Source organism: Tribolium castaneum, chromosome 7 (assembly GCF_031307605.1).
Source record: "Tribolium castaneum strain GA2 chromosome 7, icTriCast1.1, whole genome shotgun sequence".
NCBI classification, from domain to species: domain Eukaryota; kingdom Metazoa; phylum Arthropoda; class Insecta; order Coleoptera; family Tenebrionidae; genus Tribolium; species Tribolium castaneum.
The window spans coordinates 3,174,107-3,192,566 of NC_087400.1; the positions used below are offsets into that span (position 1 = coordinate 3,174,107).

General features: G+C 35.6%; 1 protein-coding gene across 1 annotated transcript in view; it reads left to right on the top strand.

Annotated features, from left to right (window-relative positions):
• The window catches only part of c12.2, a 41,050-nt gene extending 23,779 nt beyond the window's left edge, over positions 1-17,271 (top strand). Inside the window, exons 6-11 of the mRNA XM_064357828.1 lie at positions 12,661-14,090; positions 15,035-15,941; positions 16,036-16,430; positions 16,561-16,750; positions 16,805-17,043; positions 17,096-17,271. Coding sequence (XP_064213898.1) covers positions 12,661-14,090; positions 15,035-15,941; positions 16,036-16,430; positions 16,561-16,750; positions 16,805-17,043; positions 17,096-17,201 — 3,267 coding nt within the window. The 3' untranslated portion in view covers positions 17,202-17,271. The remainder of the gene's footprint in view (positions 1-12,660; positions 14,091-15,034; positions 15,942-16,035; positions 16,431-16,560; positions 16,751-16,804; positions 17,044-17,095) is intronic.
• Positions 17,272-18,460: the final 1,189 nt, after the last annotated feature.

Consider the following 18,460-nt stretch of genomic DNA (forward strand, 5'->3'; position numbering starts at 1 on the left):
TGTACGAAATTTCATTGCTAAAGAAAACCGGGTTCGGGAGATATGAATTTTTTTATTTAAGTTGAGGCAGCTTTACGTTTTCCCTCTCCCACATCAAACAAATTTTTTTTCGCAAAGTTCCAATTAATATTTTTGAACGAAATTTTGGCGGTTGGTAGACACGAATGAAGGTTATAAGTGTACAAAATTTCATTGCTAAAGAAAACCGGGTTCGGGAGATATGAATTTTTTTATTTAAGTTGAAGTAACATTACGTTTTCTCTCTACCACATCAAACAAATATTTTTTCGCAAAGTTCCAATTAATATTTTCGAACGAAATTTTAGCAGATGGTAGACACCGATCAAGGTTGTAAGTGTACGAAATTTCATTGCTAAAGAAAACCGGGTTCGGGAGATATGAATTTTTTTATTTAAGTTGAGGCAGCTTTACGTTTTCCCTCTCCCACATCAAACAAATTTTTTTTCGCAAAGTTCCAATTAATATTTTTGAACGAAATTTTGGCGGTTGGTAGACACGAATGAAGGTTATAAGTGTACAAAATTTCATTGCTAAAGAAAACCGGGTTCGGGAGATATGAATTTTTTTATTTAAGTTGAAGTAACATTACGTTTTCTCTCTACCACATCAAACAAATATTTTTTCGCAAAGTTCCAATTAATATTTTCGAACGAAATTTTGGCAGATGGTAGACACCGATCAAGGTTGTAAGTGTACGAAATTTCATTGCTAAAGAAAACCGGGTTCGGGAGATATGAATTTTTTTATTTAAGTTGAGGCAGCTTTACGTTTTCCCTCTCCCACATCAAACAAATTTTTTTTCGCAAAGTTCCAATTAATATTTTTGAACGAAATTTTGGCAGATGGTAGACACCGATCAAGGTTATAAGTGTACAAAATTTCATTGCTAAAGAAAACCGGGTTCGGGAGATATGAATTTTTTTATTTAAGTTGAAGTAACATTACGTTTTCTCTCTACCACATCAAACAAATATTTTTTCGCAAAGTTCCAATTAATATTTTCGAACGAAATTTTGGCAGATGGTAGACACCGATCAAGGTTGTAAGTGTACGAAATTTCATTGCTAAAGAAAACCGGGTTCGGGAGATATGAATTTTTTTATTTAAGTTGAGGCAGCTTTACGTTTTCCCTCTCCCACATCAAACAAATTTTTTTTCGCAAAGTTCCAATTAATATTTTCGAACGAAATTTTAGCAGATGGTAGACACCAATCAAGGTTATAAGTGTACGAAATTTCATTGCTGAAGAAAACCGGGTTCGGGAGATATGAATTTTTTTATTTAAGTTGAGGCAGCTTTACGTTTTCCCTCTCCCACATCGAACAAATTTTTTTTCGCAAAGTTCCAATTAATATTTTCGAACGAAATTTTGGCAGATGGTAGACACCGATCAAGGTTATAAGTGTACAAAATTTCATTGCTAAAGGAAACCGGGTTCGGGAGATATGAATTTTTTTATTTAAGTTGAGGCAGCTTTACGTTTTCCCTCTCCCACATAAATCGAATTTTTTTTCGCAAAGTTCCAATTAATATTTTTCAACGAAGTTTTAGCAGTTGGTAGACACCGATCAAGGTTATAAGTGTGCAAAATTTCATTGCTAAAGAAAACCGGGTTCGGGAGATATGAATTTTTTTATTTAAGTTGAAGTAACATTACGTTTTCTCTCTACCACATCAAACAAATATTTTTTCGCAAAGTTCCAATTAATATTTTCGAACGAAATTTTGGCAGATGGTAGACACCGATCAAGGTTATAAGTGTACAAAATTTCATTGCTAAAGGAAACCGGGTTCGGGAGATATGAATTTTTTTATTTAAGTTGAGGCAGCTTTACGTTTTCCCTCTCCCACATAAATCGAATTTTTTTTCGCAAAGTTCCAATTAATATTTTTTAACGAAGTTTTAGCAGTTGGTAGACACCGATCAAGGTTATAAGTGTACAAAATTTCATTGCTAAAGAAAACCGGGTTCGGGAGATATGAATTTTTTTATTTAAGTTGAGGCAGCTTTACGTTTTCCCTCTCCCACATAAATCGAATTTTTTTTCGCAAAGTTCCAATTAATATTTTCGAACGAAATTTTGGCAGATGGTAGACACCGATCAAGGTTGTAAGTGTACGAAATTTCATTGCTAAAGAAAACCGGGTTCGGGAGATATGAATTTTTTTATTTAAGTTGAGGCAGCTTTACGTTTTCCCTCTCCCACATCAAACAAATTTTTTTTCGCAAAGTTCCAATTAATATTTTTGAACGAAATTTTGGCGGTTGGTAGACACGAATGAAGGTTATAAGTGTACAAAATTTCATTGCTAAAGAAAACCGGGTTCGGGAGATATGAATTTTTTTATTTAAGTTGAGGCAGCTTTATGTTTTCCCTCTCCCACATAAATCGAATTTTTTTTCGCAAAGTTCCAATTAATATTTTTGAACGAAATTTTGGCAGATGGTAGACACCGATCAAGGTTGTAAGTGTACAAAATTTCATTGCTAAAGAAAACCGGGTTCGGGAGATATGAATTTTTTTATTTAAGTTGAGGCAGCTTTACGTTTTCCCTCTCCCACATCGAACAAATTTTTTTTCGCAAAGTTCCAATTAATATTTTTGAACGAAATTTTGGCAGTTGGTAGACACGAATGAAGGTTATAAGTGTACAAAATTTCATTGCTAAAGAAAACCGGGTTCGGGAGATATGAATTTTTTTATTTAAGTTGAGGCAGCTTTACGTTTTCCCTCTCCCACATCAAACAAATTTTTTTTTCGCAAAGTTCCAATTAATATTTTCGAACGAAATTTTAGCAGATGGTGGACACCAATCAAGGTTATAAGTGTACGAAATTTCATTGCTGAAGAAAACCGGGTTCGGGAGATATGAATTTTTTTATTTAAGTTGAAGTAACATTACGTTTTCTCTCTACCACATCAAACAAATATTTTTTCGCAAAGTTCCAATTAATATTTTCGAACGAAATTTTGGCAGATGGTAGACACCGATCAAGGTTATAAGTGTACAAAATTTCATTGCTAAAGGAAACCGGGTTCGGGAGATATGAATTTTTTTATTTAAGTTGAGGCAGCTTTACGTTTTCCCTCTCCCACATCAAACAAATTTTTTTTCGCAAAGTTCCAATTAATATTTTTGAACGAAATTTTGGCGGTTGGTAGACACGAATGAAGGTTATAAGTGTACAAAATTTCATTGCTAAAGAAAACCGGGTTCGGGAGATATGAATTTTTTTATTTAAGTTGAAGTAACATTACGTTTTCTCTCTACCACATCAAACAAATATTTTTTCGCAAAGTTCCAATTAATATTTTCGAACGAAATTTTGGCAGATGGTAGACACGAATCAAGGTTATAAGTGTACAAAATTTCATTGCTGAAGAAAACCGGGTTCGGGAGATATGAATTTTTTTATTTAAGTTGAAGTAACATTACGTTTTCTCTCTACCACATCAAACAAATATTTTTTCGCAAAGTTCCAATTAATATTTTCGAACGAAATTTTGGCAGATGGTAGACACCGATCAAGGTTATAAGTGTACAAAATTTCATTGCTAAAGGAAACCGGGTTCGGGAGATATGAATTTTTTTATTTAAGTTGAGGCAGCTTTACGTTTTCCCTCTCCCACATAAATCGAATTTTTTTTCGCAAAGTTCCAATTAATATTTTTTAACGAAGTTTTAGCAGTTGGTAGACACCGATCAAGGTTATAAGTGTACAAAATTTCTTTGCTAAAGAAAACCGGGTTCGGGAGATATGAATTTTTTTATTTAAGTTGAGGCAGCTTTATGTTTTCCCTCTCCCACATAAATCGAATTTTTTTTCGCAAAGTTCCAATTAATATTTTTGAACGAAATTTTGGCAGATGGTAGACACCGATCAAGGTTATAAGTGTACAAAATTTCATTGCTAAAGAAAACCGGGTTCGGGAGATATGAATTTTTTTATTTAAGTTGAAGTAACATTACGTTTTCTCTCTACCACATCAAACAAATATTTTTTCGCAAAGTTCCAATTAATATTTTCGAACGAAATTTTGGCAGATGGTAGACACGAATCAAGGTTATAAGTGTACAAAATTTCATTGCTAAAGAAAACCGGGTTCGGGAGATATGAATTTTTTTATTTAAGTTGAGGCAGCTTTATGTTTTCCCTCTCCCACATAAATCGAATTTTTTTTCGCAAAGTTTCAATTAATATTTTTGAACGAAATTTTGGCAGATGGTAGACACCGATCAAGGTTATAAGTGTACGAAATTTCATTGCTGAAGAAAACCGGGTTCGGGAGATATGAATTTTTTTCTCTCTACCACATCAAACAAATATTTTTTCGCAAAGTTCCAATTAATATTTTCGAACGAAATTTTGGCAGATGGTAGACACCGATCAAGGTTATAAGTGTACAAAATTTCATTGCTAAAGAAAACCGGGTTCGGGAGATATGAATTTTTTTATTTAAGTTGAGGCAGCTTTATGTGTTCCCTCTCCCACATAAATCGAATTTTTTTTCGCAAAGTTCCAATTAATATTTTTGAACGAAATTTTGGCAGATGGTAGACACCGATCAAGGTTATAAGTGTACAAAATTTCATTGCTAAAGAAAACCGGGTTCGGGAGATATGAATTTTTTTATTTAAGTTGAGGCAGTTTTACGTTTTCCCTCTCCCACATCAATCGAATTTTTTTTCGCAAAGTTCCAATTAATATTTTTGAACGAAATTTTGGCAGATGGTAGACACCGATCAAGGTTATAAGTGTACAAAATTTCATTGCTAAAGAAAACCGGGTTCGGGAGATATGAATTTTTTTATTTAAGTTGAAGTAACATTACCTTTTCTCTCTACCACATCAAACAAATATTTTTTCGCAAAGTTCCAATTAATATTTTCGAACGAAATTTTGGCAGATGGTAGACACGAATCAAGGTTATAAGTGTACAAAATTTCATTGCTAAAGAAAACCGGGTTCGGGAGATATGAATTTTTTTCTCTCTACCACATCAAACAAATATTTTTTCGCAAAGTTCCAATTAATATTTTCGAACGAAATTTTGGCAGATGGTAGACACCGATCAAGGTTATAAGTGTACAAAATTTCATTGCTAAAGAAAACCGGGTTCGGGAGATATGAATTTTTTTATTTAAGTTGAAGTAACATTACGTTTTCTCTCTACCACATCAAACAAATATTTTTTCGCAAAGTTCCAATTAATATTTTCGAACGAAATTTTGGCAGATGGTAGACACCGATCAAGGTTATAAGTGTACAAAATTTCATTGCTAAAGGAAACCGGGTTCGGGAGATATGAATTTTTTTATTTAAGTTGAGGCAGCTTTACGTTTTCCCTCTCCCACATAAATCGAATTTTTTTTCGCACAGTTCCAATTAATATTTTTCAACGAAGTTTTAGCAGTTGATAGACACCGATCAAGGTTATAAGTGTACAAAATTTCATTGCTAAAGAAAACCGGGTTCGGGAGATATGAATTTTTTTATTTAAGTTGAAGTAACATTACGTTTTCTCTCTACCACATAAAACAAATATTTTTTCGCAAAGTTCCAATTAATATTTTCGAACGAAATTTTGGCAGATGGTAGACACCGATCAAGGTTATAAGTGTACAAAATTTCATTGCTAAAGAAAACCGGGTTCGGGAGATATGAATTTTTTTATTTAAGTTGAGGCAGCTTTACGTTTTCCCTCTCCCACATAAATCGAATTTTTTTTCGCACAGTTCCAATTAATATTTTTCAACGAAGTTTTAGCAGTTGATAGACACCGATCAAGGTTATAAGTGTACAAAATTTCATTGCTAAAGAAAACCGGGTTCGGGAGATATGAATTTTTTTATTTAAGTTGAAGTAACATTACGTTTTCTCTCTACCACATCAAACAAATATTTTTTCGCAAAGTTCCAATTAATATTTTCGAACGAAATTTTGGCAGATGGTAGACACCAATCAAGGTTATAAGTGTACGAAATTTCATTGCTGAAGAAAACCGGGTTCGGGAGATATGAATTTTTTTATTTAAGTTGAGGCAGCTTTACGTTTTCCCTCTCCCACATAAATCGAATTTTTTTTCGCAAAGTTCCAATTAATATTTTCGAACAAAATTTTGGCGGACGGTAGACACCGATCAAGGTTATAAGTGTACGAAATTTCATTGCTGAAGAAAACCGGGTTCGGGAGATATGAATTTTTTTATTTAAGTTGAGGCAGCTTTACGTTTTCCCTCTCCCACATCGAACAAATTTTTTTTCGCAAAGTTCCAATTAATATTTTCGAACGAAATTTTGGCAGATGGTAGACACCGATCAAGGTTATAAGTGTACGAAATTTCATTGCTAAAGAAAACCGGGTTCGGGAGATATGAATTTTTTTATTTAAGTTGAGGCAGCTTTACGTTTTCCCTCTCCCACATCAAACAAATTTTTTTTTCGCAAAGTTCCAATTAATATTTTCGAACGAAATTTTAGCAGATGGTAGACACCAATCAGGGTTATAAGTGCACGAAATTTCATTGCTGAAGAAAACCGGGTTCGGGAGATATGAATTTTTTTATTTAAGTTGAAGTAACATTACGTTTTCTCTCTACCACATCAAACAAATATTTTTTCGCAAAGTTCCAATTAATATTTTCGAACGAAATTTTGGCAGATGGTAGACACGAATCAAGGTTATATGTGTACAAAATTTCATTGTTAAAGAAAACCGGGTTCGGGAGATATGAATTTTTTTATTTAAGTTGAGGCAGCTTTACGTTTTCCCTCTCCCACATAAATCGAATTTTTTTTCGCAAAGTTCCAATTAATATTTTCGAACGAAATTTTGGCAGATGGTAGACACCGATCAAGGTTATAAGTGTACAAAATTTCATTGCTAAAGAAAACCGGGTTCGGGAGATATGAATTTTTTTATTTAAGTTGAAGTAACATTACGTTTTCCCTCTCCCACATCAAACAAATTTTTTTTTTCGCAAAGTTCCAATTAATATTTTCGAACGAAATTTTAGCAGATGGTAGACACCAATCAAGGTTATAAGTGCACGAAATTTCATTGCTGAAGAAAACCGGGTTCGGGAGATATGAATTTTTTTATTTAAGTTGAGGCAGCTTTACGTTTTCCCTCTCCCACATAAATCGAATTTTTTTTCGCAAAGTTCTAATCAATATTTTCGAACTAAATTTTGGCAGATGGTAGACACCAATCAAGGTTATAAGTGTACAAAATTTTATTGCTAAAGAAAACCGGGTTCGGGAGATATGAATTTTTTTATTTAAGTTGAGGCAGTTTTACGTTTTCCCTCTCCCACATCAATCGAATTTTTTTTCGCAAAGTTCCAATTAATATTTTTGAACGAAATTTTGGCAGGTGGTAGACACCGATCAAGGTTATAAGTGTACAAAATTTCATTGCTAAAGAAAACCGGGTTCGGGAGATATGAATTTTTTTATTTAAGTTGAAGTAACATTACGTTTTCTCTCTACCACATAAAACAAATATTTTTTCGCAAAGTTCCAATTAATATTTTCGAACGAAATTTTGGCAGATGGTAGACACCGATCAAGGTTATAAGTGTACAAAATTTCATTGCTAAAGAAAACCGGGTTCGGGAGATATGAATTTTTTTATTTAAGTTGAGGCAGCTTTACGTTTTCCCTCTCCCACATAAATCGAATTTTTTTTCGCAAAGTTCTAATCAATATTTTCGAACTAAATTTTGGCAGATGGTAGACACCAATCAAGGTTATAAGTGTACAAAATTTTATTGCTAAAGAAAACCGGGTTCGGGAGATATGAATTTTTTTATTTAAGTTGAGGCAGTTTTACGTTTTCCCTCTCCCACATCAATCGAATTTTTTTTCGCAAAGTTCCAATTAATATTTTTGAACGAAATTTTGGCAGATGGTAGACACCGATCAAGGTTATAAGTGTACGAAATTTCATTGCTAAAGAAAACCGGGTTCGGGAGATATGAATTTTTTTATTGAAGTTGAGGCAGCTTTACGTTTTCCCTCTCCCACATAAATCGAATTTTTTTTCGCACAGTTCCAATTAATATTTTTCAACGAAGTTTTAGCAGTTGATAGACACCGATCAAGGTTATAAGTGTACAAAATTTCATTGCTAAAGAAAACCGGGTTCGGGAGATATGAATTTTTTTATTTAAGTTGAAGTAACATTACGTTTTCTCTCTACCACATAAAACAAATATTTTTTCGCAAAGTTCCAATTAATATTTTCGAACGAAATTTTGGCAGATGGTAGACACCGATCAAGGTTATAAGTGTACAAAATTTCATTGCTAAAGAAAACCGGGTTCGGGAGATATGAATTTTTTTATTTAAGTTGAAGTAACATTACGTTTTCTCTCTACCACATAAAACAAATATTTTTTCGCAAAGTTCCAATTAATATTTTCGAACGAAATTTTGGCAGATGGTAGACACCGATCAAGGTTATAAGTGTACAAAATTTCATTGCTAAAGAAAACCGGGTTCGGGAGATATGAATTTTTTTATTGAAGTTGAGGCAGCTTTACGTTTTCCCTCTCCCACATAAATCGAATTTTTTTTCGCACAGTTCCAATTAATATTTTTCAACGAAGTTTTAGCAGTTGATAGACACCGATCAAGGTTATAAGTGTACAAAATTTCATTGCTAAAGAAAACCGGGTTCGGGAGATATGAATTTTTTTATTTAAGTTGAAGTAACATTACGTTTTCTCTCTACCACATAAAACAAATATTTTTTCGCAAAGTTCCAATTAATATTTTCGAACGAAATTTTGGCAGATGGTAGACACCGATCAAGGTTATAAGTGTACAAAATTTCATTGCTAAAGAAAACCGGGTTCGGGAGATATGAATTTTTTTATTTAAGTTGAAGTAACATTACGTTTTCCCTCTCCCACATCAAACAAATTTTTTTTTTCGCAAAGTTCCAATTAATATTTTCGAACGAAATTTTAGCAGATGGTAGACACCAATCAAGGTTATAAGTGCACGAAATTTCATTGCTGAAGAAAACCGGGTTCGGGAGATATGAATTTTTTTATTGAAGTTGAGGCAGCTTTACGTTTTCCCTCTCCCACATAAATCGAATTTTTTTTCGCACAGTTCCAATTAATATTTTTCAACGAAGTTTTAGCAGTTGATAGACACCGATCAAGGTTATAAGTGTACAAAATTTCATTGCTAAAGAAAACCGGGTTCGGGAGATATGAATTTTTTTATTTAAGTTGAAGTAACATTACGTTTTCTCTCTACCACATAAAACAAATATTTTTTCGCAAAGTTCCAATTAATATTTTCGAACGAAATTTTGGCAGATGGTAGACACCGATCAAGGTTATAAGTGTACAAAATTTCATTGCTAAAGAAAACCGGGTTCGGGAGATATGAATTTTTTTATTTAAGTTGAGGCAGCTTTACGTTTTCCCTCTCCCACATAAATCGAATTTTTTTTCGCAAAGTTCTAATCAATATTTTCGAACTAAATTTTGGCAGATGGTAGACACCAATCAAGGTTATAAGTGTACAAAATTTTATTGCTAAAGAAAACCGGGTTCGGGAGATATGAATTTTTTTATTTAAGTTGAGGCAGTTTTACGTTTTCCCTCTCCCACATCAATCGAATTTTTTTTCGCAAAGTTCCAATTAATATTTTTGAACGAAATTTTGGCAGATGGTAGACACCAATCAAGGTTATAAGTGCACGAAATTTCAGTGCTAAAGAAAACCGGGTTCGGGAGATATGAATTTTTTTATTTAAGTTGAAGTAACATTACGTTTTCTCTCTACCACATCAAACAAATATTTTTTCGCAAAGTTCCAATTAATATTTTCGAACGAAATTTTGGCAGATGGTAGACACCGATCAAGGTTATAAGTGTACGAAATTTCATTGCTAAAGAAAACCGGGTTCGGGAGATATGAATTTTTTTATTGAAGTTGAGGCAGCTTTACGTTTTCCCTCTCCCACATCAAACAAATTTTTTTTTCGCAAAGTTCCAATTAATATTTTCGAACGAAATTTTAGCAGATGGTAGACACCAATCAGGGTTATAAGTGCACGAAATTTCATTGCTGAAGAAAACCGGGTTCGGGAGATATGAATTTTTTTATTTAAGTTGAAGTAACATTACGTTTTCTCTCTACCACATAAAACAAATATTTTTTCGCAAAGTTCCAATTAATATTTTCGAACGAAATTTTGGCAGATGGTAGACACCGATCAAGGTTATAAGTGTACAAAATTTCATTGCTAAAGAAAACCGGGTTCGGGAGATATGAATTTTTTTATTTAAGTTGAGGCAGCTTTACGTTTTCCCTCTCCCACATCGAACAAATTTTTTTTCGCAAAGTTCCAATTAATATTTTTGAACGAAATTTTGGCAGATGGTAGACACCAATCAAGGTTATAAGTGTACAAAATTTCATTGCTAAAGAAAACCGGGTTCGGGAGATATGAATTTTTTTATTTAAGTTGAGGCAGCTTTACGTTTTCCCTCTCCCACATAAATCGAATTTTTTTTCGCAAAGTTCCAATTAATATTTTTGAACGAAATTTTGGCAGACGGTAGACACGAATGAAGGTTATAAGTGTACAAAATTTCATTGCTAAAGAAAACCGGGTTCGGGAGATATGAATTTTTTTAGTTAAGTTGAGGCAACTTTACGTTTTCCCTCTCCCACATCAAACAAATTTTTTTCGCAAAGTTCCAATCAATATTTTCCAATGAAATTTTCGTAATACGTAGACCCTGATCAGGGTCATAAATGCGCAAAATTTTACCGTTGAAAAGAATCGGGTTCGGAAGATAAAAATTTTGGAAAGTTGATAACTGTCCTAATTATTCCTGTCTAAAAAGTACAAATAATTCGCAAACTTGTCGAATTGATTTCGCCACGCGAGACGCCAATTTGTCGCTCGAAAAGTGTACAAAACTCGCTCGCATGAACTGGAAACATTTATCCGTTTTCGTGTGAATTGCTTCAAACAAACGCATTCAATAACCCCAGATCTAATCGGTGTTTTAATCGAAAATTGAAGGCGAAGAAAACTGTAGAAAAATTGAATGAGTGAGTGGATGAAGTCTAAAGCTCCCTTATAATAATAATTCAATTTAAGTAATGAAATTTCCGGCTATTGTGTCCTTGCTATTATCGATAATTCCACTTTTTAAAGTTAATTTTGGAATTCCATTATTGCGAACGAAAGCGTGATGCGAAAGATAAAATCACAATTATGACGAATATTGTAAATTTTTCGCGTTTTTAGCGACGTTTGTTAGGTCGATATAGACACAAAAATAAGTAAATGAAGACTATTAAAGGAATTTAACTCGATTGCAGCGAATCACAATGACTTGATTTAATTACACGCAAGGCCAAACGGGGACTAATTGTTACGCAGCAGGAAAAATTAATTGAAATCCTTGAAAAAAACTTTAAAAAATTTACTACAATACGTAAAATCGACCGTAGAATTTTAGTTCTTGAGTGAGTTGAGTTAGTAAAAAACCCGGCGCCTCCACCATTTTTCAATTCAAAATCATTTCTTAAAATATGTTCTCGTAAAGTCAAGTTTTGAAACAAACTTGTAAAATACGTAAAATGAACCGTAGAATTGGCTGAAACAAACCGTTTTGCTCTAGGACTTTTAGTTTCCATGCTATGAATTTTTTTAAGTGAAAAACCCGGCGCCTCCACCATTTTCAAATTCAAACTAATTTCCTAAAATATATTCTCGTAAAGTCTAGTTTTGAAACAAACTAGTAAAATACGTAAAATAAACCGTAGAATTTGCTGAAATATACCGTTTTGCTTTAGGACCTTTGGTTTTCATGCTATGAATTTTTTAAGTCAAAAACCCGGCGCCTCCACCATTTTTCAAATTATAATAATTTCTTAAAATTTGTTCTCGTAAAGTCTAGTTTTGAAACAAACTAGTAAAATACGTGAAATAAACCGTAGAATTGGCTGAAACAAACCGTTTTGCTCTAGGACTTTAGTTTTCATGCTATGAATTTTTTTAATCAAAAATCCGGCGCCTCCACCATTTTCCAATTCAAACTAATTTCCTAAAATATGTTCTCGTAAAGTCTAGTTTTGAAACAAACTAGTAAAATACGTAAAATGAACCGTAGAATTGGCTGAAACAAACCGTTTTGCTCTAGGACTTTAGTTTTCATGCTATGAATTTTTTTAATCAAAAATCCGGCGCCTCCACCATTTTCCAATTCAAACTAATTTCCTAAAATATGTTCTCGTAAAGTCTAGTTTTGAAACAAACTAGTAAAATACGTAAAATGAACCGTAGAATTGGCTGAAACAAACCGTTTTGCTCTAGGACTTTTAGTTTTTATGCTATGAATTTTTTAAGTCAAAAACCCGGCGCCTCCACCATTTTTCAAATTATAATAATTTTTTAAAATTTGTTCTCGTAAAGTCTAGTTTTGAAACAAACTAGAAAAATACGTAAAATGAACCGTAGAATTGGCTGAAACAAACCGTTTTGCTCTAGGACTTTTAGTTTCCATGCTATGAATTTTTTTAATAAAAAAAACCCGGCGCCTCCACCAAGTTAAAATAATTTCCTATTAATAGTAGAAATCACTTTTCCGTCAGGAATGCTACCAAGAGATGAAAGCTGCCGCCCCCACCGCCCCCGACTCCACAATCACCAAACTACTCTCATGCGCCTTCGCCATCTCATCAAAAGAAAGCGCCGCTCTGGGATTCCCGGACTTCCCCCTCGACAATCTAACCCTAGGTGCAAAAATCCTAGAAAACAACCCCAAACTACCACCCTACGACCTCTTTTTCCGCCTCTACCCCTACAAACTCTTCCTGAAAGAGCAAACCACCCACTTAGAGTCACTCCTTGAATCGTTCGACGTCAAACCCCAACCCCAATCAGTATTCTCCGCATTCACCCAAAAAGTGAAAACATTCCTCGCAACCCCAACCCCAAAAAAAACCTACATCGAAACCGACTACCAAAACAAACTAATCGAGGAAATGCTCCAAAGCGAACAAACCGCAGATTTCTGCATTATCGGCCCGCGCGGCTCCGGTAAATCCCTGCTAGTGCAACAAGTTGCCAACATTGCAGGCAAACAAACCGAAAACATAGTCCTGTACCAGGACATGACAGCTAGGGACTTGATCCAACAGCGCACAACACTGGAAAATGGCGACACTGTCTGGACCCTGTCCCCGTTAGTGTTGGCAGCACTGGAGGGGAAAATCGCGGTGTTGGACGGAATCCACCGAATTCACCCGAGCACACTGTCGTGCCTCCACCGCCTGGTCCAGAACCGCGAACTGCAGCTGCACGACGGCAAACGACTCATTTCCCACGAGCGCTACCAACTTCTCAAAACCAAAACCACCCCAACCGACGGGGTTTTACCCATTCACCCCGATTTCCGCATTGTCGCAATCGGGGAACCCCCAAACACCAACACCACCAATTGGCTAACGCCTGAAGTTCTCAGCCTGTTTCTCTTCCACGAAGTGCGTTCCTTAACCAAACAAGAGGAACTCCACGTTGTTACGTCAAAATACGGCCCGGTTTCGCCCCAAATGCACAAAATCATCGAGTTGGCACACGTGTTACGTCACAGTGGCGACCAAACTCTCCTAAATCTAGCAGGCCATCTGTCAACGCGTCAAATATTGAGACTAGCAGCCCGAATGTCACAATTCCCGACTACTGATCTCTATGATGTCCTTGAAACCACTTTCATGGTCAAGTTTTTGCCGTCTTTAGCGCGGGGGGCTTTGGAACGTACTTTTGAGAGGTTGGGTGTGACGCAAGCGGCACGTGACCCGATTAGTGTCAAATGTGAGGTGCAAGATGGCGTCTTGACGATTGGCGCGTCATCTGTGCCCGTCCACCAAACGTCGAATTTGAGTAAAGTCCCCGAAATTTTATTCTATGACGTGCCGCAACATTTACAACTTATGGAACGTTTATTGCAAGATTTTCATTTAGGGCAACATATTCTCCTAGTGGGGAATCAAGGTGTGGGGAAAAATAAAATAATTGATAGGTCAGTAAATATAAATCAAGGTTTTTTTTGTACTTTTAAGAACTCGGGAGGGTTGTAAGGCATAGAAAAGTTCAAGAAACTTTGCTAGAATGAGTTTGAAAAAAAATATATTTTTTTTTTATTTTCGTGAATTTTAGGCAAAAACTTATAAAAATCAGTTATAATACGTAAAATGAACCGCAGAATTCACTAGAACAAACTGTTTTGCTCTACGAGTCTTAGTTTTTGAGTTATAGGTTTTTTAAACGCAACACCCTGTATAATTTTAGGTTTTTGATCGGTTATACGGAGGAGTTGTTGAGTTTTTGGTTCCAGTGTCCTGTAAAAGTGGAGCTTCAGACGGTCGCCGACAGGCGCGATGTTGTCTTCAAATATATCTAAGGCGCCGATAATATACAGGGTGACCCTCTATAATTTTTTACTATTTAAAATATTGCCATGACGTTTTCATAATCCGGTAGATTTACTTGAAGTTCACAAACCAAAAATATCTTTACTATATACAGGGTGATCGCCAGTTATATTTTTGCAACTTTTATTCACCACCTTGTATACAACAATTTGTGAACATGAAGTAAACGGCATGGCAATAGTAGCAAAAAATTATATACAGGGTTAGTCTGTATTCTCCTAGTGGGGAATCAAGGTGTGGGGAAAAATAAAATAATTGATAGGTCAGTAAATATATATCGAGGTGTTTTTTGCACTTTTAAGAACTCGGGAGGGTTGTAAGGCATAGAAAAGTTCAAGAAACTTTGCTAGAATGAGTTTGAAAAAAAATATATATTTTTTTTATTTTCGTGAATTTTAGGCAAAAACTTATAAAAATCAGTTATAATACGTAAAATGAACCGCAGAATTCACTAGAACAAACCGTTTTGCTCTACGAGTCTTAGTTTTTGAGTTATAGGTTTTTTTAGACGCAACACCCTGTATAATTTTAGGTTTTTGCAATTGATGAATCGCCCTCGTGAGTACATCCAGCTGCACAGGGACACCACCGTCCAAACATTGACAGTGCAGCCCACTGTCAAAGATGGCGTTTTAGTTCATGAAGACTCGCCACTTGTCAAGGCTGTCAAAAGCGGCCATGTTTTGGTAGTGGATGAGGCAGACAAGGCCCCCACCCATGTCACATGTATTCTAAAGACTCTGATCGAATCAGGTCAGATGGTCCTAAGCGATGGACGTAGGATTGGTGGCACTTCCCCCCACCACATCCCCATCCATCCCGACTTTAGGGTGGTAGTACTGGCGAACAGGCCCGGCTTCCCGTTCCTTGGCAACGATTTCTTCGGGGCTTTGGGCGACTTGTTCAGCAGCCATTCGGTGGAAAATCCCGAACCGGAGGCCGAAATCGCCCTTTTGCGCCAGTACGGCCCTGAAGTCCCCCTCGAAACTATCAAAAAACTTGTCAAAGTTTTCGGGGAATTACGCAATATGGCCGACCAGGGTCTAGTGTCGTATCCGTACTCCACGCGTGAGGTTGTAAACATTGTCAAACACTTGAATCAATTCCCCAATTCTGACCTTGAGGAGGTCATATTTAACGTGTTCGACTTTGATCGGTACTCGTCGGAAGTGGTCGATACCTTGGGGGAAATACTGGAGAAGCATGGGTTCACAGGGGGGAAAAACTTGATGTTGACACCGAAAAAAGTGAAGGAGAGGATTCAGGTCACTGTGAATAGGAAAAGTGGGCTCGATGTGAGCGCCCCCAAGCATGGGAAGGAGGATCCGAAGAATGAGCCCCACGTTGGGGGGAATACCTGGGCGGGGGGCACCGGGGGGCGGGACACGGCCGGGTTGGGGGGCAAAGGGGGGCCCTATAGGCTCGATAAGGGGCACAAGGTATGTATTGCTATATTTGTCAGCTGTCAAAAAAATGACAGAAAATAACATAATCTAGCATATTTTCTTGACGTCTTAATTTTCAAAAAATCAGGTACACCAACTCTCCGACGAGGAAAAAAACTCAGTCCCGGAGCACGTGCAAAGGGCGGCTCGTGAAATGGGGCGCAAGGCGTTCCAGGAAAAATTAAAAGAAATCGGAATGAGTGGTTACGACGCCTCGCTTTACAACCAATTCTACCATTCTGTCGAACGTCAAGTCCAGAGTTTGCGCGTGATTTTGGGGAATTTACAGGCGAAAAACAAGGAACGCCACTGGACACGTCACCAAACGGCGGGCGAATTGGACGATGTCAAACTAATCGATGGATTATTGGGCGAAAAAACGATTTTTCGCAGACGTGCTGAGCAGGAGCCCGAACTTGGGGCCCCGCAAATTAAGCCCAAACTGTTCCGGTTGGTTGTGGACGTCTCTGGGAGTATGTATAGGTAATTTTTTCTACTACTTCCACCGCTATTTTTTTTTTCCTATAGTAGATGTTAAACTATTTCTTTGTCAAAAATGTGTGGCTAGATTTCAAAAATTAAAAAAAAAATTAAATAAAAAAATTAAAAAAAGGTTCAATGGTTACGACGGCCGACTTGACCGCGAGCTCGAAGCCGCCGTTTTGGTAATGGAGGCGTTTCAAGGCTTCGACGATAAAATCCAATACGACATTATCGGCCATTCGGGCGAAGCCCCGTCTATACCCTTCGTCAAGTTTAAAGAACCGCCAAAAAACAACAAAGAACGCTTGGATATAATCCGAGTAAGCGCACGACTCATACACTTATTTTTTTCTACAACTGTGTTACAACCGTAGACAATGCACGCGCATGCGCAGTATTGTTGGTCCGGTGATCACACGCTAGAGGGCGCCGAATCGGCTATTAATTCACTAGCGGAAGAGGATTGTGACGAGGGAATTGTTATTGTTCTGTCTGATGCTAATTTAGAACGTTACAGAATACCACCGTCAAAGTTGGCACAGGTTTTGACCTCCAAACCAAATATCAGTGCCTATGCGATTTTTATCGGAGGATTGGGGGATCAAGCCGAGAGGTGAAGGCACAAGTGCGTTAAATTAAATGTTATTATAAATATTGTGTTTTAGATTAACCGAAAAATTACCAGCCGGACGTGCTTTTATTTGTCGTGACGTCACACAATTGCCGCAAATTTTGAAACAGATTTTTTCGTCGTCTGTCATCAATATATGAGGGGAGATTAGGCACGAATTAATTAATTGTAAATAAAAAGTAATATATTTTATTATTTTATTTGTTACAAGTGTTTTATTTTTTATTCCGTTCTGTTTCCTCAACAACTTGTTTTATACTACCCCTCTGTCTCCTACAGGTACGAAGATATTTTGCATTTTGTGAATCACAGATTTTTTTTAATTTTTATTAAAATTTGTGGAATGATAAAAAAATTAATTTAAATGTCCGCTGTTTTAAAAAACTATGCATCGATAGAGTGCCATCTATTATACAAGCCTGTAAGATTATACTTGAGTGTCTCGCACCTAGATGTCACTTTCAAATAACGTGTGGCCAGGCATCCCGAACTGATATAGCCAAATCGAGCCCTCACTGAATTAGGTTTTACTGATGATGCGGATAGATGGCCTTAGTGTTTTACGGGAAAAAGAAATCCTATTGGCGGATTTAAAATTTCAGATTATTGAAGAAAAACGTGGTGCCGATGCGCGGCTGACAAGTAAAAATTTTACAAACGTCACAAATTTCACAAATTTGAGTTTTATGAAATTATTAGTTTGTGAAATAAATAAATACGACACAGCAATAAAATACACCTACCTTCATATCGCTTCCACGTTGGCTACCGTTTGTAGCATTAAAAAAAATAATAATAAAAATGAAACCAAAAAAAAATAATAATAAAAATGAAACCAAAAAAAATAATAATAAAAATGAAACCAAAAAAATGTTTATTTGCATTAAATTTTGAGCAAGCCACTTTCATTCATTGAAATTAAAGGCAAAATTTCGTGGCAATAAATTATTTGAGTGTTTTATTTTATTTATAGTTACTGTATTTAAAATGTGTCACTCAAAATATCACTTTTCAATACCGCATTTAAAGATTTTAATTGCAATTAAGTTTTATGAAATTATTGGTTTGTGAAATAAATAAATACGACACAGCAATAAAATACACCTTACCTTCATATCGCTTCCACGTTGGCTACCGTTTGTAGCATTAAAAAAAATAATAATAAAAATGAAACCAAAAAAAATGTTTATTTGCATTAAATTTTGAGCAAGCCACTTTCATTCATTGAAATTAAAGGCAAAATTTCGTGGCAATAAATTATTTGAGTGGTTTATTTTATTTATAGTTACTGTATTTAAAATGTGTCACTCAAAATATCACTTTTCAATACCGCATTTAAAGATTTTAATTGCAATTAAGTTTTATGAAATTATTGGTTATTTGAAATAAATAAATACGA